Here is a 17,415-nt window from a genome sequence, read left to right on the forward strand (position 1 = left end):
ATCATTTTCTTCATCATTTTTTTGGGTTTCTTTTAGCAAGTTGTTGACTCGTTTTTTATGATTTTCTTGAATCACTCTCATTTCTCTTTCCAATTTTTCCTCTACTTCTCTTACTTGATTTTCAAATTCCTTTTTAAGCTTTTCCATGGCCTGAGACCAATTCATATTTTTCTTTGAGACTTTGGATGGAGGAGCTTTGGTTTTGTTGTCTTCTTCTGGCTGTAGGCTTTGATCTTCCTCGTCATCAATGGTGTGAGAAAATACCTCTTTACCAAAAAGTAAGAATGTATAGTCTGTTTCTTTCTCCCCAGTTTGCTCATTTTCCCAGCTAATTACTTGACTTTTGAGCTCTTTGTTAAGTGGAGGGCTCCAGAAGCAGCCTCTGTTTCAGCAGTGGTTGCTGTCACCCTGGGACTAGGGCTGGGGTCGGACCACACTCCCCTCTCAGTCAGGTGAGAGTCCCTTCCCACTGACCTTTGAAGCTGTCTTTAGCATTTGTGGGTTGAGAAGTCAAGAAACCGCAGCAGTTGCCAGTGAGTCAGTCCCCTAAGGCCTGCTCCAGCTCTCTCTGCACTAGCATAACCCACACCAAACTGCAGTCTCTCCCAGCCTGGTGCAAGGACCCTTCCAGTCGATCTTCCAGATTGTCTTGGGCTGGAAATTTGCTTCAATCTGTCATTTTGTGGATTCTTCTGCTCTAGAATTTATTTAGAGTAATTTTTTACAGGCTTTTTGAGGGGTTTAGGGGGAGAGCTCTAGCAGGTCTCTGCTTCTACTCCACCATCTTGGCCCCCAACTTCCCCCTCCCTTTTCAAAAAAAGGGTCACATAAGTTATTTAACCTGCTCAGGCTCAGTTTTCTCATCTATAAAACAAGACATAAATTCAGAAGAAGACACTGAAGTCTGCATGTAAAAGCTGCATGCAAAGCCTCAAAGAAAAATGTGAATTGGTCACAGGCACAAAAAAGAATTCCTGGAAGGGCTCATATAGGATTTAAAAAATCAAATAAGAATGAGAGATACACACAAATATAAAATAAAGATCAGGAGTAGAATTTATTATGTAAAAAAAAACAACAGGGATAGTAATCATAATCTGAAACAAAGTTAAAGCTAAAATCAGATTTAATCAAAAGAGAAAAAGAGGGAAGCTACACTATGTTTCAGCCATATTAATCAATAGTCTTGGACCATATAAAATAACTAGACAGTACCAAAAATGAGAGTATACCTGCCAAAACAGACACAGGAACTATATAAATATAAACACAAAATATATTTTATACAAAGTTAGATCTTAATAACTGAAATAACATTTATTGTGCATGGGTAGGTAAAGCTAATATAATTTTTAAAATGACAATTTTACCTAACTAATCTACTTATGTAATACCACTCCAATTAAATTACTAAAATAAAAAGCTTACTGAGTCAGAAGAAATAATATCAGGGTTCATCTGGAAGAGCGAAGGGTCAGGAACTTCAAGGAAATCAGGGGAAAAAGATATGAAGGAACTAAATTCATTAGCATTAGACCTTAAACAATATTACAAGGTGAGAGAAATACTGAAGTATATTTAGCCAAAAATAGAGGGAATGCAGAAGAATTAATGGGAAAAACTCTCATAGACTATCTCCCAGATAGAATGTGATTGGATCAGAATATTGTTGTGATGTAGAAAATGACGAACTGGTAGAATTAGAAAAATATTGGACTTGGACTTATAAAGGAAATTGCTGTCCACCTACAGAGAAACAGATGACAAGTGGAAATAAGCACAATGCAGTCTTACAGATATGTGTTTGAGTATGTATGTAAATGTGTATGTTTATGCATATCGGTGTGTATGTGAGTATCCATGCTTAACTGTGGTCTTCTTGGGGGGGGGGGGTAGGAGGCAGAAGACAAAAGAAAATATACAAGAAAGTAAAGAAAAGATGGACAGTTTTGAAAATAATGTGTAGTATTTATTATATTGCTTTTTCTGAAATGCAAATTTATTGCTTTATATTGAATTCTCTCATATTCTGCTGTGTACATGGCAATGGCTTTTTTTCTTTATTTTGTATTTAAGTTTAAAATAAATGCAAACATAATGAAAAATCAAATAAAAGAGATATAGGAAAAATTGGGAAAAGAAACAAGAGTGACACAAGAAAATCATGAAAAGAGAGTCAACAACTTGGTAAAAGACATACAAAACTACTGTAGAAAATAATATCTAAAAAACTAGAATTGACCAAATAGTAAAAGAGGCACAAAAAACAACTGAAGAAAAGAACATCTTGAAAAGTAGAATTGGTCAAATGGAAAAAGAGGCACAGAAGCTCACTGAAGAAATTAATTCCTTAAAATTAGAATTGGACAAGTAAAAGATAATGATTCCACAAGAAACCAAGAAACAATAAAACAAAATCAAAAGAAGGAAAAAAATAGAAGAAAATGTGAAATTTCTGACTGGAAAAACAACAGACCCAGAAAATAGATCCAGGAGAGAAAATTTAAAAGTCAGTAGATTATCGGAAAGTCATGATCAAAAAAAAGACTTCATACTTCAAGAAATTATCCAGGAAAACTGCCCTGATATCCTAAACCAGAAGGTAAAATAGAAATTAAAAGAATCCACCAATCACTTCCTAAAAGAAATTCCTAAATGAAAATTCTCAGGAATATTATAGCTAAATTCCAGAGCTCCCAGGTCAAGCAGAAATACTGCAAGAAGCCAGAAAGAAACAATTCAAATACCCTGGAGCACAGCCAGGCTCAAACAAGATTTAGCAGCTTCCACATTAAAGGATCAAAGGGCTTAGGGTATGTATTCCAGATGGCAAAGGAGCTAGTATTACAACCAAGCATAACCTATAAAGCAAAACTAAGTACAGTGCTTGGGGTGCTGGGGGGTGAGGAGGGGAATGGAGATTTAATGAAAGTGAAGACTTTCAGGTATTTTGGATGAAAAGACCAGAGTTGAATAGAAAATTTGACTTTCAAACACAAGGCTCAAGAGAAGCATAAAAAGGTAAACATGAAAGAGAAACCATAAAGGAATCAATAAGGTTAAAATGTTTACATTTTTACGTGGGAAAATAACTGTAACTGCAGAAATTTTATCATTTTTAGGAAATTTAGAAAAAGTATACATGGACAGAGAACACATATGTGAGTTGATTATGCTGGGATGATGTCAAAAAATAAATTAAGGAGTGAGAAAGAGGGATGCACTGGGAGAATGGGGAAGGGAGAAGAATGGGGTAAATTATCTCACATAAAAGAAGCAACAAAGGAAGAGCTTTTATAAAATGAAAGGAAAGACTGAGGTGGGAGAGAAAGCTTGACCCTTACTCTTATTGGAAGTGGCTCAAAGAGGGAATAAGGTATACATTCAATTGGGTACAGAAATCTATTTTTACTTTACAGGGAAGTAGGAAGAGAAAGGGATAAGAGAAAAGTGTGGGGACTGATAGAAGGGAGGGCAGACTGAGAGAGGCAGGGGTCAGAAGCAAAATTTTTGAGAAGAGCCAAGATGAAAGAGATAGGGGAGAAGGATAAATAAGAGCTGGGGGGGGGGCAGAAGGACAGAAGGAACTACAAAGTTAATAAGCGTAACTGTGAATGGGTGTAGGATGAACTCACCCATGAAACAGAAATGGGTAGCAGAATAGACTGAAAAGCAGAATCCAACAATATGGTGTTCACAAGAAACGCACTTGAAACAAGAGAGACACACACAGTGTAAAAATAAGGAGTTGGAACAGAATCTAATATGCTTCAGGTGAGGTTAAAAAAAAAAAGCACAGATACTAACCAGGATCTCAGACAAAGTAAAAGTAAAAAACAGGCAAAGAAGGAGTCTTACCAAATTCCTTTTATGACACAAATATGGTGCAGATATCTCAACCAAGAAGAGTAGAAACAGAGAAAAAAAAACTATTGACCAATTTCTCTAATAAATATTGATGCAAAAATTTTAAGTAAAATACTAGCAAGGAGATTACAGTAATCTGTCACAAAGATCACATTATGACTAGATAGAAAAACTACTAGTATAACTGACCATGTCAATAACAAAAACAAAAATCACATGAGTTAGCTCAGATACAGAAAAAGCTTTTGACAAAATACAACATACCTTCCTAGTAACAACACTAGAAAGCATAGGAAATAAATGGAGCTTTCCTTAAAATGCTAAGTAGTATCTATCTGAAACCACCCGCAAGCATCATCTGTAATGAGGATAAGCTAGAAGAAATCTTCCCAATAAAATCAGGGGTAAAGCAAGGATGCCAATTATCATTCAATATTGTTCTAGAAAGGTCAATTAGGGCAGCTAGGTGGTACAGTGGATACAGCACCAGTGCAGGACTCAGAAGGACCTGAGTTCAAATCTCACCTCAGATACTTGACACTCACTAGCTGTGTGACCTTGGGCAAGTCACTTAACCCCAACTGCCTCATTCTGGGCCACCTCCAGTCATCCTGATGAATATCTAGATTCAGATGGTTCTGGAGAAGTGAGGTTGGTGACCTGCACAGCCCTCCTTCCCTCAAAACAAAGTCAAGCGCAAGTCATGTCATTATTTCTCTGATGGCATGGTCTTCTTCAGCAACAAAGGATGAACACACACACACACACAGAAAAGTCAATTATAGTAATAAGACAAGAAAAAGAAATGGAAGGAATTAGAATAAGCAAAGATGAAACAAAACAATCACTCTTTGCAGATGATATCAACTAAAAATATAGTTGAAATAATTACTTTAGCAAAGTTGCAGGATAAAAAATTAACCCACACAAATGATTAGTGTTTCTATGTATTACCAATAAAGTTCAGAAGGAAGAGATAGAAAGAGATTCCATTTAAAATAACTGCAGACAATATAAAATAGTTGGGAGTCTACCTGACCAGACAAACCCAGAAACTATTCAAACATAATTGTAAGATACTTTTCACACAAATAAAGTCAGATATAAACAATCAGAGAAATGTTAATTGTTCATGGGTAAGCTGAACCAATATAATAAAAAAGACAATTCTATCTAAATTAATTTATTTATTTAGTGTCATAGCAATCAATAATTATATCTGTTGAAGCAAGGCCATCATAAAAAAAATGTGAACAAGTGGGAATAGGAACTTGTGGCACATCCTATGATTAAGAGAGAAAGAATTCATGCCAAGGAGTCTGACACAAAGCTCAACCCAACCTGTTACTGAATTTTATGGAAGACCTTTTGTAGTTACGTAACCCACAAGACTTAAGTGTATTATCTACTTCTACCTGAACCAAAGTACTATTCTTTAGATCAAGTTTGTTTAGAGCATGGACTATAGTACTAGCTAAACCAGTGATCTATACAAATAACAAGGATTGCAATCTAAACTCCAAATACTAGAGACTGAAATCTTGCAATTTATCATGGGAACACCCTGATATTTATTTTGTAACAAGCCACAAGTTTTATTGCAACATGACCAGTTTTGTGGGGGTGGGGATCTTTCTCAAAAACAATGTTCTATTTAAGGCTCTTTTCATATAGAAATTGCCATTATAACATTATTCAAAATGTCTTTAGTGCTGTAAGACTCTCACATGATAAACACTTAACTCCTACTCCTGTAGTGTACATTCAATGGAAAAAAAAGGCATTAACAGCTACTTCATTTGAGAAGATACGTAGATAACAAGAATGAGTACTGAGGTACTATAGGTGCTATAATAATTTGATGACAATTATGACAACTTAATTGGCATTCCTTTTTGAAAGGGACAACTTATCACACAAAAGTACTTTCAATGCATAGTTACACATATAAATATGTATACATATGCACTGTCATGCCACAAGAGGCACGTTAAAGGCAGGTTAGGTATACAAAACACAAGAACTTCAGGAACTGCAATCTAGCGCAACTCTAAGTAATACCGAATAAAGTTTAGCATCTGACCAAGGCATTCAATTAGCTTGACCCTTGGCAGTTTTCTAAGCTATTCATATTGATTACCACATCCATCTCTTCTGCAAGGGATGCATATAATGCCATTTGTTTTGGCAAAAATGTGATGTGAAGGCATTCCTTGGGTTCTACATAGGAAATCAGGATGAAACAGTCTAATGGCAATTACTGGTAGGTGGCTTAAATTACTGATTTCTTTATGCTTTCTGGGAAGTTATGGTAAAAGACAAAAACCTAACACTATTTCAACTGATGGAGCTACAGAAATGAAAGCTACTTCCAGATGGCACTTCACTGTCATTTTATAAAGGTCTTCCTTCAAGTGAAACTACTACATTGCCTCCCAATTTCTCTCGAAGCATTGAATGATCCTTAATATCATCCAAGCCATTTACCAGTCACTTGTGTTTAATACCTGTAAATTTCTTTTTAATGGCATCTTTAAAATCAGCATAAATCATCGTGCTTTTTAAAGGAGCACATTCAGGAGCCCACAACATAAAAACTAGGTCTTCTTTCTTAGACTCTTTTCTCTCATAGGTGGCATCATACAAAGTATATCAGCAATCATTCAGAGGTAGCAACTTCACAAAAGATGTGTAGGAGTCCTCTACTGTATTACCAATGTCACTGACCAAGATCTGCTTTGCTTCCTCTACATTTGTTTTTTGTCATCACTTAAAGCAGAAGAGAATTGGTTTCTTTCTTTCATCTCTTCTTGTATAGAAAGATTTCCTTACTTTCATGTCATTAAAAACTTTGATTACTTCATCATTCACAGTTACTCCAGAAGCCATGGTTCCAGGGATGGTAAAGGCTGCAGCAGTGGATTCTCACCCAGGGGCACTAGAGGAAGAGGAGAGGAGAGAGAAGGAGGAGGAGCAGCAGGAGGAAAAGGAGAAGAGGGAGGAAGTACAGGGGGAGTGAAGGCTGGAGGCGGAGTAGGGGCAGTGGTGGCAGCAGCAACAGGAGGGCAGTGGCTGTTGGGAGCTCTGGGGCCAAAACAGGAATGCCCTGGTATTTAAGCCTTTGTTGTTTTTTCTATGTACTAGTTAGTTGTGGTGATTGAAACAACTCATAAAACAGCTCATAGTTTACATCTGTATTTATTTTCTATCCTTTACTCCATCTTTCCCTACCATCACCCCAAAATCTAGTTCCCCTTTTAAAATTAAACCTTTTAAATTTATGTTGACATTTTTAAAAGAGAGAAAACAGTCTATTGCCATGATTTTAATAATTTTTCCCCATTTTTTTTCCCTACTAGCTGTTGTCCTTCCATTTTCATCATTTTAAGCCCATGGGATGACTCTGCTTTAGCCAGAAATCTTGCCAGGGGAGACAACATACAAACAACTATGTACATGCAACACCTGTACAGGGTATATGACTCTGTCCTGTACCATCTTTCTTTTTTCTCTAAACTATTTCATCACTAAATTCTCATCAATTCCCATGACTTCAATGACCATCTCTAAGCTGATGATTTTTAGATTTATCTTGCCCTAACCTCTCCCCTAATATCCAGACTCACAGCTCTAACTCCTACTAGACATCTCAAACTGGGTGTTCTGTAAACATCTTTAACTCACCAAGTCCTAAACTGAATTTACCTATTCCCCAAAATCATCCTCCTCGTCTGAATTTCCCCTTAACTGCTGGGGGTGCCACCATCCTCCCAGTCATCCAGGCTCAGATGTCATCTTCCACTCCTCATTCTCTCTCATCTTCCATATCCACTGTTACCAAGACCTGTCAATTTTACCTTTGTAACAACTATCTCTTGTGCTCCCACTTCTCTCCTCTGATAAGACTACCACCTGACACTGACCCTCATCACCTTGTACTTGAATAGCCTATTGGTTGGATTCCCTGACTCAAGTCTCTCCCTTCTTTAATCCATCCTCTACTCAGCTGTCAAATTAGTCCTCCTAAACTGCAGATATGTCCATGTCACCTCCTGTTCAATAAACTTCAGTGATCTCTTCCAGGATCATATATAAAACTCTTTGTTCAGTTTTCAAAGCCCTTCACAATTTGACTCTTACCTTTCTAGTCTTCTTCCATTCTTTGATACAGTGACAATGGCCTCACAAGCACAAGATACTCCACCTCCAAACTTCATGCATTTTTTACTGGCTGTTCCCCACACCTGGAATACTTTTATTCTTTATCTTTACCTCTTGGCTTCCTTCCTTTCTTCAAGTTTCACCTTCAACAAGAAGCCTTTCCTAATCACCTTTAACACTACTGCTAAATAATGCTCTATTGATTATCTCTAATTTGTGTCATATACATCTTGTTTGAACATAGTTATTTTCAAGTTGTCTCACCTAACAGACTGCGAACTCCTCGAGAAAAGGAACTGTCTTTTGCTTTTCTTTGTATTCTAAGAAATAAGCACAGTACCTGGCATAGAGTAGGCATTTAAAAAATACCTAATGAGGATAACTGAGGATAATCTCAGTGGGAAGGGACTAACATTAAGACACACAGGAAAGGTCTCCTACAGAAGATGGGATTTTAGCTTAGACTTGACGAAATCAGAAATCAGAGATAAAGGAGGAAAACATTCCCAGCAATGGGGACAGCCAGTGAAAATGTATGGAATTGGGAGATGGAGTCTTGTGTAAGGAACATCAAGGAGACTAGGATGTGGAGGGGAAGAAGGTTTAAGAAGACTGTATGAAGGGGTTAGGTTATGAAGGACTTTAAAACCTAAACAGGAATTTATATTTGATCCTAGAGGTAATGAGAAGCTACTCAAGTTTATTGAGTAAGTGGGTGATACAGTCAGACCTGTGCTTTAGGAAGACCACGTTGAGAGCCAAATGGAGAAAGAGATTTGAGGCCAATCAGAAGGTTACTGCAATGGTCCAGCCATGAAGTGATGAAGGCCTACACCAAGGAGATAGAAGTGTCAAGAGAGAAGGGAGTATATATACTGTAGCTATTGCTAGGCAGACTCAACAAGATTTAGCAGAAGACTGGATATGGGACAAAGATGGGGAAGATGGGGATGGATACCCAGGTTGCAAGCCTCAGTGCCTAAGAGGATGATGCAGCTCTAGATAGTAATAGGGGAGTATAATTTTATTACTTTTATTATTCACTAGTAAATTTAATTACACTAATTTAAAAGTTATCACTACCTACTCTATTAGAATAAATAATACCAAGTGTTCAGTGCCTTGAAAAAATTGGAGGTTCGATACATTGATTCACAGATTCACAGATTTAGAGTCCAACTCTCTCATTTTACACATTAGAAAACTGAGGTCCAGGGAGATGAAGTGACTTGGCCAAAGTAACACAAATGGGTCACAACTAGAACTTAAGTCCACTGACTACAAACCTAGTTATTTCTGCCCAAACATCACACCTGTGGGACTATTTACACGACAAAGTTATATAAAGGCAGTATTGTAGAGTGGGAAAAGCACTAGATTTGAAGTCAGAAGACTAGGAGGTTTGACTTCTGAGTTTATCACTAGCCCCTAAGGCTCCTTTTTACCTCTATGGGTCTCAAATTCCTAATTTGTTAAATTAAGGGTTAGAATCAATTTATAACAGGATCGGTAAACTTTAAAAAAAAATGGTAACTATTTCAATATAATTAGTTTCCTTTCTTTCCTTGGCATTTTATTTCACACATTTAAAAACCTTAACTCTAGAAGAAATCCATATGCTTCACTAAAATCACCACAGGGGTTCTTGACACTCAACAAAAGGTTTAGAACCTACAATTTAGAAGAATCCTTTCAGCATGAAATCCCATATGTCCAATAAGATCACTTTTGTGTCTCCTATAGACCATTTCTACTTTTTGTAGTCATTACCATGTGCTTGGATGACCATACTGGAAACCATGCAATCGATGTAACAGTTGGCAGAAAGGTCAAATGGTGCCCAGACTTTTTAAGGGTTATCTTTGCTCTAAGATTTAAAAATTGTACCTGTTCAGTCTACTGTTTTATACAGGGAGCAGCTAGGTGGCACAGAGAAAAGACAGTGCTGGACCTGAAGTCCAAAGACCTCGGTTCAAATCCAGCCTCAGATTCTCCCTGTTGTGTGACCCTGGGCAAGTCACTAACCCTAACCTTTGCTCTGCTCAATTTCCCCATTTGTAAAACTGAGATAAATAAATATCCCCTATCTCCTAAGGTTGTGAGATTAAAATGAGAGACTTGTAGAAGGAGTTACATAACTTAAAGCAATTACAAAAAACACCAAAAAAACCCAGATGCCCCTGTCTAGCAAACTTAACAATAGCACTGGACACAGCTCCTGAAAGGCCGCTTATGGGCGCCAGGGCGTGACCTAGCACCAGAGGCCTAGCGACGCCCTTCGGCTCCTCCGCCATTTTCCTGGCAGGAACCTGCTTCCCTCCCACCCCCCCGCTCCGCCCCAACGGGTCCTCTTTGGGGTCCCATCATCCCATCATACGCCCTCCCTCTCTGGGTTACTCGTTACTTGCATTCTCTTCCGGTTACTCCTTTTCCTACACTGGGACTGGCGAGCTAACGCTTGTGGAAACCTCCATTACCTCCCGCATTTGGAGATTTGGAGAAGGTGGAGGCGGCGGGGACCGAGAAGATGAGAACGAGGCAAAGAACGAGGGCGACGCGCGAGCGTGACTCCTGGCCCACAATCCCTCGCGAGGGCGGGAAAGGGGTGAGGGGGACGTGGAGGCGGCGTTGCCGAAGGGGCCCCAGGGGATGCCGGGAGCATCGAGGGAGGCGAATCAGGGACCTAGGCTAGCGGTCTCGGCAAATTCGGCCTTCCGGACTCCTGGAAGCATTGGGGCACGGGAAGGGGAGGGACAGGTTTCAGACCAGCCAAAAGTGCGGTCCACGTGGGCTAACACCGCCCCCGACGACTGTTTGGAGGTGTATGTGGAAGAAAAAAATGGGTCCCCGCCTTGACTGCCCGGTCACCCCCACCCGGCAGGCCCGAAGCCGCTCGCCGTTGGTGGCGACGGCGTCACCGTAGGCTTTCTATCCCCCGAATTCCCGCTTTCGCGGGAGAAGACAAGACCGGGCCGCCCAGAGCCGGGCCTCGAGGTTCCCGCCCTCGAAGGGAGGGGACCGTAAGGCCTCGCTCCGCGGCGGTTTACGTCTGACGTCACGCTAGGGGGCGTGGCTCTCTGCTTGGGCGCCTAGCCCGAATCCCGGATGCTGGTGACAGGGTCCGGCGGAGCTCCCCAGGGCTGCCATGCAGCGGGACTTGGGGAGCTACCCTCTGGCCTCTAGCGTGCGAGTAAAACTGGTGAGTGCAGGCTTCCGGACAGCCGAGGATCTCCTGGAGCTGAAGCCTTCGGAGCTCAGCAGAGGTAGGCGGGAAGCGGCAGCCCAAGCTGCCCAGCCAGTCCTCCCGGGCACCCGCGGGTGCCACGGAGGCCCTGCTCTAACTTTGTCATCTCTCTCACTTTTATTTCCTTTTCCCTTCAAATGGTAAACTCTAGTTCGGACCCGGTCATCTCATCCTGGGCTATGCTTAATCGTCTCCAGCTGTGTATATATACACACATAGACCAGTCCGCCCACGTGTCATATACACATATGTGTAGCTCGTTTTCCTAGCTGTTTGCATGTTTTCCTTTAGACTGGGAGCTTCTCTGGGGCAGGGATTGTTCTTGCCTTCTTTCCTTTGTATGACCGAAGCTTAGCACAGTGCCTGGCACGTTGTAAGGGATTATAAATACTTATTGAATTCACTGACTGACAACAGGGAGAATGAGGTGATAAAATTGTGCACATAGCCTTGATTTGATGTTAAGCTGTTGTTTTTAACAATTTTTTTTAAACAAAATACTTTTACAAGTATTTTATTATAATTTGTAATCTTGTGTATTTTTTTTATACATTTAAAAACATTTTCAGAAGGGATTTGGCTTCACCACACTGGTGCTGAAGAGGTTTAAAAATAAAAAATGGATAGAAAGCCTTGGTATAAGGGATAGAGTACTGGCCTAGGAAAGCCAGGAAATTTTGAGTTCAAGTCCTATTCTGATATGAACAGTTAGTGTGACCCTAACATAAGTTGCTTAACCTCTCTGCTCCAGGCAGAGCTCTAAGGTTACAAGAGTGTCACTTGGTAGTATACTCTGTCAGCCAAATCACAGGTGGCTGATGGTCCAGTCTCTTTGGAATTTGCATTTTCTCCTACAGGTAACTGGAAGTCACTGAATATTTTTGATCAGGGGAATGACTTGCTTATGTATGTATCCTTAGGAAGATGATTTGGGCAACTCTGTGGAGGATGCGTTGGAGTTTGGAAGTGGAAGCTAGGAGGCCAGTTTGGACACTGTTACTGTAGTCCAGGATGAGGAGATGAAGGCCTAAACTAGGAGTGGAGATTTCTTTTCCACTTTAAGTAGAAAGAGGGAAATAGAAGTGAGAGATATTAAGAAACTAGAATTGAGAAAACCTGGCAACTATGGGATGCGTTGTTGAGAGAGAGGTAAGAATAAACGATAAAGGCAAGGTGACTAACCTAACCAGAAGAATGGTACTGGCTTTAGTAGAAATAGAGAAGTTGTTGGGGATGTGAAGGAGAAAAATAGTTTATGGTGCTAGCAGGTTATTAATGTATCAGTGTTGGCCAACTGGCAGTGCAGGACTGAAGATTAGGACGGTTAGAGCTAGATATATAGATTTGGGATTGTGTAATGAGGGTAATTTAATACCAGGGAGTAAATGAGGTCACCAAAAGAAAAAATGTAGTACACAAGAGAAAAAGGGAAGAGAGGATGGGGGGGGGGTGGAATTTATGCTTAAGGGCTAAGAGGTAAAAGGTGCTCTAGCAAAGGATGCTGAGAGATAATGGGCATAGAGGTAAGTAGTGGTGTCGTGGAAGCCAAGAGAGGAGAAAATATGTAGGAGGACAGGGTTCAACCAGAATGGACAAGTATAATGTTCATTCATTTTAGTTGTATCCGACTCTTTGTGACCCCATTTGAGATTTTCTTAGCAGAGATACTGGAGTGGTTTGTCCTTTCCTTCTTCAGCTCATTTTACAGATGAAAGTGAGGTTGGTGACCTTGCATAGCCCTCCGTCACTCAAATCAAAGTCAGCTGCAATACATGTCATCATCATTTTTTTGATGTCATGGTCTTCTTTGAAAATGAAGGACAAACACACAACAAATGAGAAAACTGAAGAAATCAAAGTTAAGTGATTTGCCCGTGGTCACACAGCTAGAGTCTGACAGCATATTTGAATTCAGGTCTTCCTGCTGCAGGCCTGATGCTCTATCTGTGCCACCTAGCTGCCCACTAGATTAAGGCCTGGGAAAAGGCAATCAGATTTAACAGTTAAGAGATTGTTGAGAGTTGAGTGGTAGAATTGGAAACCAAAACCAAGGGTTTAAGAAGTGATTAGAAGGTAAGGATGTAGAGGAAACAAATATAGTCTACTCTTTGTATTTCCTTTTAAAGTATTTTTAAACAAATCTGTCCTTCCTACTATTCCCCTCCCCATTAAGCAAACTTTCAGAAAAAAAACCCCAAAACAAATCGCTTTTGCCATAAAAAGTATATCCTTTCTGACTTTTAAGTACATTATCTCTCTGCTTGGAGGGGTGTGGTATGTTTTGTTCTTTTGAACTCCTGATTTTATCTTTGCTTTTATCAGAGTTCTAAAATCTTTCTAAGTTTTTCTCTATAATCATTGTGTAATTGTTCTCCTAGTATTTTTTTTTCCACTTTGCTCAACATCAGTTCGTAAAGGTCTTACTAGATTCCTCTGAAATTGTCCATCATTATGGTAGGAGAATATTCCAGTACATCTGTATACCACAGTTTTATTTAGCCATTCCCAAAGAGAACACCTCCCTACTTTCTTATTTTTGGCTACTATGAAAAGAGGTGCTATAAATATTTGTGTCTATCTGGATCTTTTTCCTCTTGTTTTTTGGGGGGGTATTGGCCTAACCATAGTGGGTCAAACAGGATGCAGTTTGCTAACTTAATGGACATAAAGAAAAGAGGCAGAGGGAGAGGAGAAATGAATCCCAAAGGTCAAGCCCTACAGAGGAAATAGGATTAAAGGCACAAATAGAGGGGTTGGCCTTTAAAATTTTATTAATACCTTTTATTTATACAGCATCTTTATTTTCAAATATCCTTTCCTCTTTTCCTCAGCTGCTCTTCCAGTATGTACTATGAGAGCACTGCTGGGCAAAAGTAACCAACATATCAGTCAAGTCTGACAGTGTATGCAGTGTTTCACACCCATAGTTCTTCATCTTTACAAAAAAGGGAGGAAGATGTACTTTATCCTCTTTGGGACAAACTTGGTCATTATAATTACATAATGATGTTTGGTTTCTTTTATTCTTCTCACTCGCATTCTTACAGTCATTGTTTTGTTATACTTTGCATTTGGTCATTTTAGGCTTCCCATGCTTCTTTGTATTTTTTCTATTCAATGTTTTTTTTTTGTTAATATTCCATTTCATGCATGTACCATGATTTGTTCAGCCATTCTGGGTCTCTACTCCCCCCTAACCCCCCAGTTCTTCGCTACTACAGAAAGAGGAGCTATTAATTTTTTTTAATGGGGCCATTCTAGTTATCATTGACCTAGCAATTGATTCCCTAGGAGCATTAACATTTTAGTCACTTCCATGTTATAATTCCAAGTTATTTTCCAGAATGCTTGGACTAATTCACAGCTCTGCCAGTATTGCATTTGTGCCTGTGCACAAAGGGCAATCGCTTTTTTAAGAAGAGCCATCTGTTCCTTAGAGAGAGGGGTTTTGATGCCTAGATAATGAATGGCCTCAATTTTCTCAGTAAAATAGGAGTCAGTTGCCAAGTCTGAAACAGGATGGGCTGGCAATGACAACATAAGGGATTTGAAGGAAAAGCTTTATAAAACTGATTTTGGGAAGATAGTGATAGAGAATCACTTGGTGAGTAAGAAGGAATTGCTTTTCTATGGTGAAGTTCCAGTTGAGATGAGATAACATAAACTTGACTGGCCCCAGGTTTACTGATTTGTTGTACAGCTTGAGATCTAATACTGCTAGCCCCTTTCCATTGTATACTTTTTTTTTTATTTCCCTTGGGATTCTTAACTTTTTGTTCCTTCAGAGGAACTCTGTAATAATTTTTTCTGGTTCTACAAAGTGATTTTGATAGTTGGGTTGGTATGGTGTTGAATCTGTACATTAATTAGAGTAGTATTGTCATTTTTATTAAATTGTTTACTATGAACAATTAATCTCTTGTTTATTTCTGTAAAGAGTGTTTGTAATTATCTACGTAGAAATTCATATGTATATCTTGGGAGATGATTTCCAAATACTTTATATATTATTCTGAATGGAATATCTCTATTCCTAGTGGACTTTGTTGGTAATTTACAGAAAGGCTATATCTTGTTATTTTTCCTGATGTTATTATTTCAACTAATTTGAGTTGAATCTCTGGGATTCTCTAAGTAAAACAAAACATCTTCCAAAGTCAGTAATTTTGTTTCCTCTTTGCCTATGTTTATTGGCTCAAATTTTTTTCTACTTTTATTGCTATTGATAATTGTTTTTGAAGTATATCAGAATTAGAGTGGTCATAATGAACATCTTTGCTTTACTCTGGTCTTATTGGAAAGGCTTCTAGCAGTTATCCACTATAAAAAATTCTAACTCTTAGTCTTAGATACTATTTGCAATATGAAGGAAAAGTCTGTTTATACCTATTCTTTTCAGTATTTTTAACAAAAAGAGTTGTTGCTAAAGGCCTTTTCTGTATCTCTTAATAAAACATAATTTTTATTGTTTTTGTTATTAATGGGGAAAAGAATAAAATATTTAATAAATGCCTGATGTAATGATAATAAGTCACAGCACTTAATCCTTACGATAACCCTGGGAGCTGGATGCTATTATTACCCTCATTTTATAGTTGAGGAAACAGTCAGTTAGAGGTGAAATAACTTGCTCAGGGTCACATAGTTAATTTAATAAGTGTTTGAGACCATATTTGCGCAGGTTTTCCTCACTCCAGGACCAGCACTATCCTCTATACCACCTGTCTGCCTAACTGTCTAACATGGTCTGTTTATGGTTTTCCTACTATTGATCTATCTCTCCATCCCTGATATATAGATATGGTCTTTTAATATGTTGTCATAACCTATTTGCTAATGTTTTATTCAATATTTTTACTTCAATAGTCATTAGAGATAATGGTCTTTCGTTGTTTTTGTGTTTTTTTTCTTCTGTGCTTTGTCTTTTCCTAGAGATGAGGTCCATAGTAGTCGCGCAGAAGGAGTTTGGCTAATAGGATGCCTTCTTTCCTTATTTTTTGCAAACTATGTAATATCATAATTAATTGTTATGTTGACATTTGACAGAATTCACTTTTGAGTCCATCCATCTGGTCATGTTTCTTTTTTTCCCTTTGAGAATTTATGGCTTGTTAATTTTTTTTCTGGGATTGTGTTAATTAAATTTTCTATTCTGTTGATCTGAGTATTTTTATCATTTTGTAAGCATTCATCTATTTCATTTAAGTTATTAATTTTGTTGGCATATAATATGGGTAAATAATCTCTAATTTCATTTCTTATGAGTCTTTTTCATTTTTTGTATTGGTAATTTGGTTTTCTTATTTTAAAATTAAGTTACCAAATTGTCCATGAAAAAAAACAACTCCTGGTTTTATTTATCAGTTTAGTTGATTTTTAAATTTCTGTGTTGTTTATCTCTTCTTTGATTTTTCAGAATTTCTGTTTTTGTGTTTAGGGATTTTAATTTGTTACTTTTCTAGTTTTTTTAGTTGAATGCCAAATCTAATCTTTTATTGGTAAAAAAGTCTTTAGACATACAAATTTTCTCCTAAGTACTTGTTTGTATCCCCAAAGTTTAACATATTGTCTGCAGTAGGTTTCTTTGAGATTATTGTTTCTATGATAAAGAACACCAGTTCTTTAGGATGAAATTTTTTGCTTTTACTTCTCAAATTTTTTTTGAAATTTCTGAATTTAAATATGAAAAAGAAAGAGCATTTCTAGACATCCAGCAGGATACAAGAAAGGATACATATTTTCTATGAAACTGGATCTCCATTTTATGTTGCTTGCTATTCCTCATGCCCTTGACTTTTCCTAAAATCTTGAATTTTCTATTTTTTTGAGGCTGTTAACCAAAAGTCACAACTCCACAAGACGTGAGTAGTAACTTGAATTTATTACAAGAGAAAGGTATCTGCATGTGGGAACTCCTTATACTAAGGAGCTCATCCCATGTACTGAGCCTTAAATATTTATGGGTATAACAAAAAGGGGAGGTCTCATGGGAGGAGTGGAGGACAGTTCCCTCCCAAATGGAGTGGAATGCAAGGAGGAAGGGAGCAATAAGGGAGGAGGAGTGAGAGGCAGCAGGTTTAGGGAACTTTGGACCTTGGAGGGCGAGTGTTCTGTTTATCTGAAAGGTTCCAGTGGCAGAAACT

At 38.4% G+C, this 17,415-nt stretch overlaps 2 protein-coding genes and 1 pseudogene across 10 annotated transcripts in view; 1 reads left to right on the top strand and 2 right to left on the bottom strand.

Moving 5' to 3' along the window:
• The window catches only part of TEX14 (testis expressed 14, intercellular bridge forming factor), a 143,717-nt gene extending 133,027 nt beyond the window's left edge, over nucleotides 1–10,690 (bottom strand). For 3 of the 5 annotated variants that reach the window (XR_011975288.1, XM_072646846.1, XM_072646845.1), the window contains exon 1: nucleotides 10,506–10,690. Coding sequence is in view for 3 of the 5 variants with exons in the window: in XM_072646846.1 (XP_072502947.1) it covers nucleotides 10,506–10,690 (185 nt within the window). In the remaining 2 variants the exon portion in view is untranslated. Of the gene's footprint in view, nucleotides 1–10,432 lie in introns of all 5 variants that reach the window. The other 2 variants (XM_072646847.1, XM_072646848.1) reach the window with 2 other exon arrangements.
• Nucleotides 5,425–10,304, bottom strand: LOC140524049 (cofilin-2 pseudogene; annotated as a pseudogene).
• A 337-nt stretch (nucleotides 10,691–11,027) lies between the features above and the next one.
• RAD51C (RAD51 paralog C) overlaps nucleotides 11,028–17,415 on the top strand; it is a 64,150-nt gene continuing 57,762 nt past the window's right edge. For all 5 annotated transcript variants that reach the window (XM_072646859.1, XM_072646860.1, XM_072646864.1 and 2 more), the window contains exon 1: nucleotides 11,028–11,291. In XM_072646859.1, coding sequence (XP_072502960.1) covers nucleotides 11,174–11,291 — 118 coding nt within the window. In that variant the 5' untranslated portion in view covers nucleotides 11,028–11,173. The remainder of the gene's footprint in view (nucleotides 11,292–17,415) is intronic.

This window comes from Notamacropus eugenii, chromosome 2 (genome assembly GCF_028372415.1).
Source record: "Notamacropus eugenii isolate mMacEug1 chromosome 2, mMacEug1.pri_v2, whole genome shotgun sequence".
NCBI lineage: Eukaryota > Metazoa > Chordata > Mammalia > Diprotodontia > Macropodidae > Notamacropus > Notamacropus eugenii.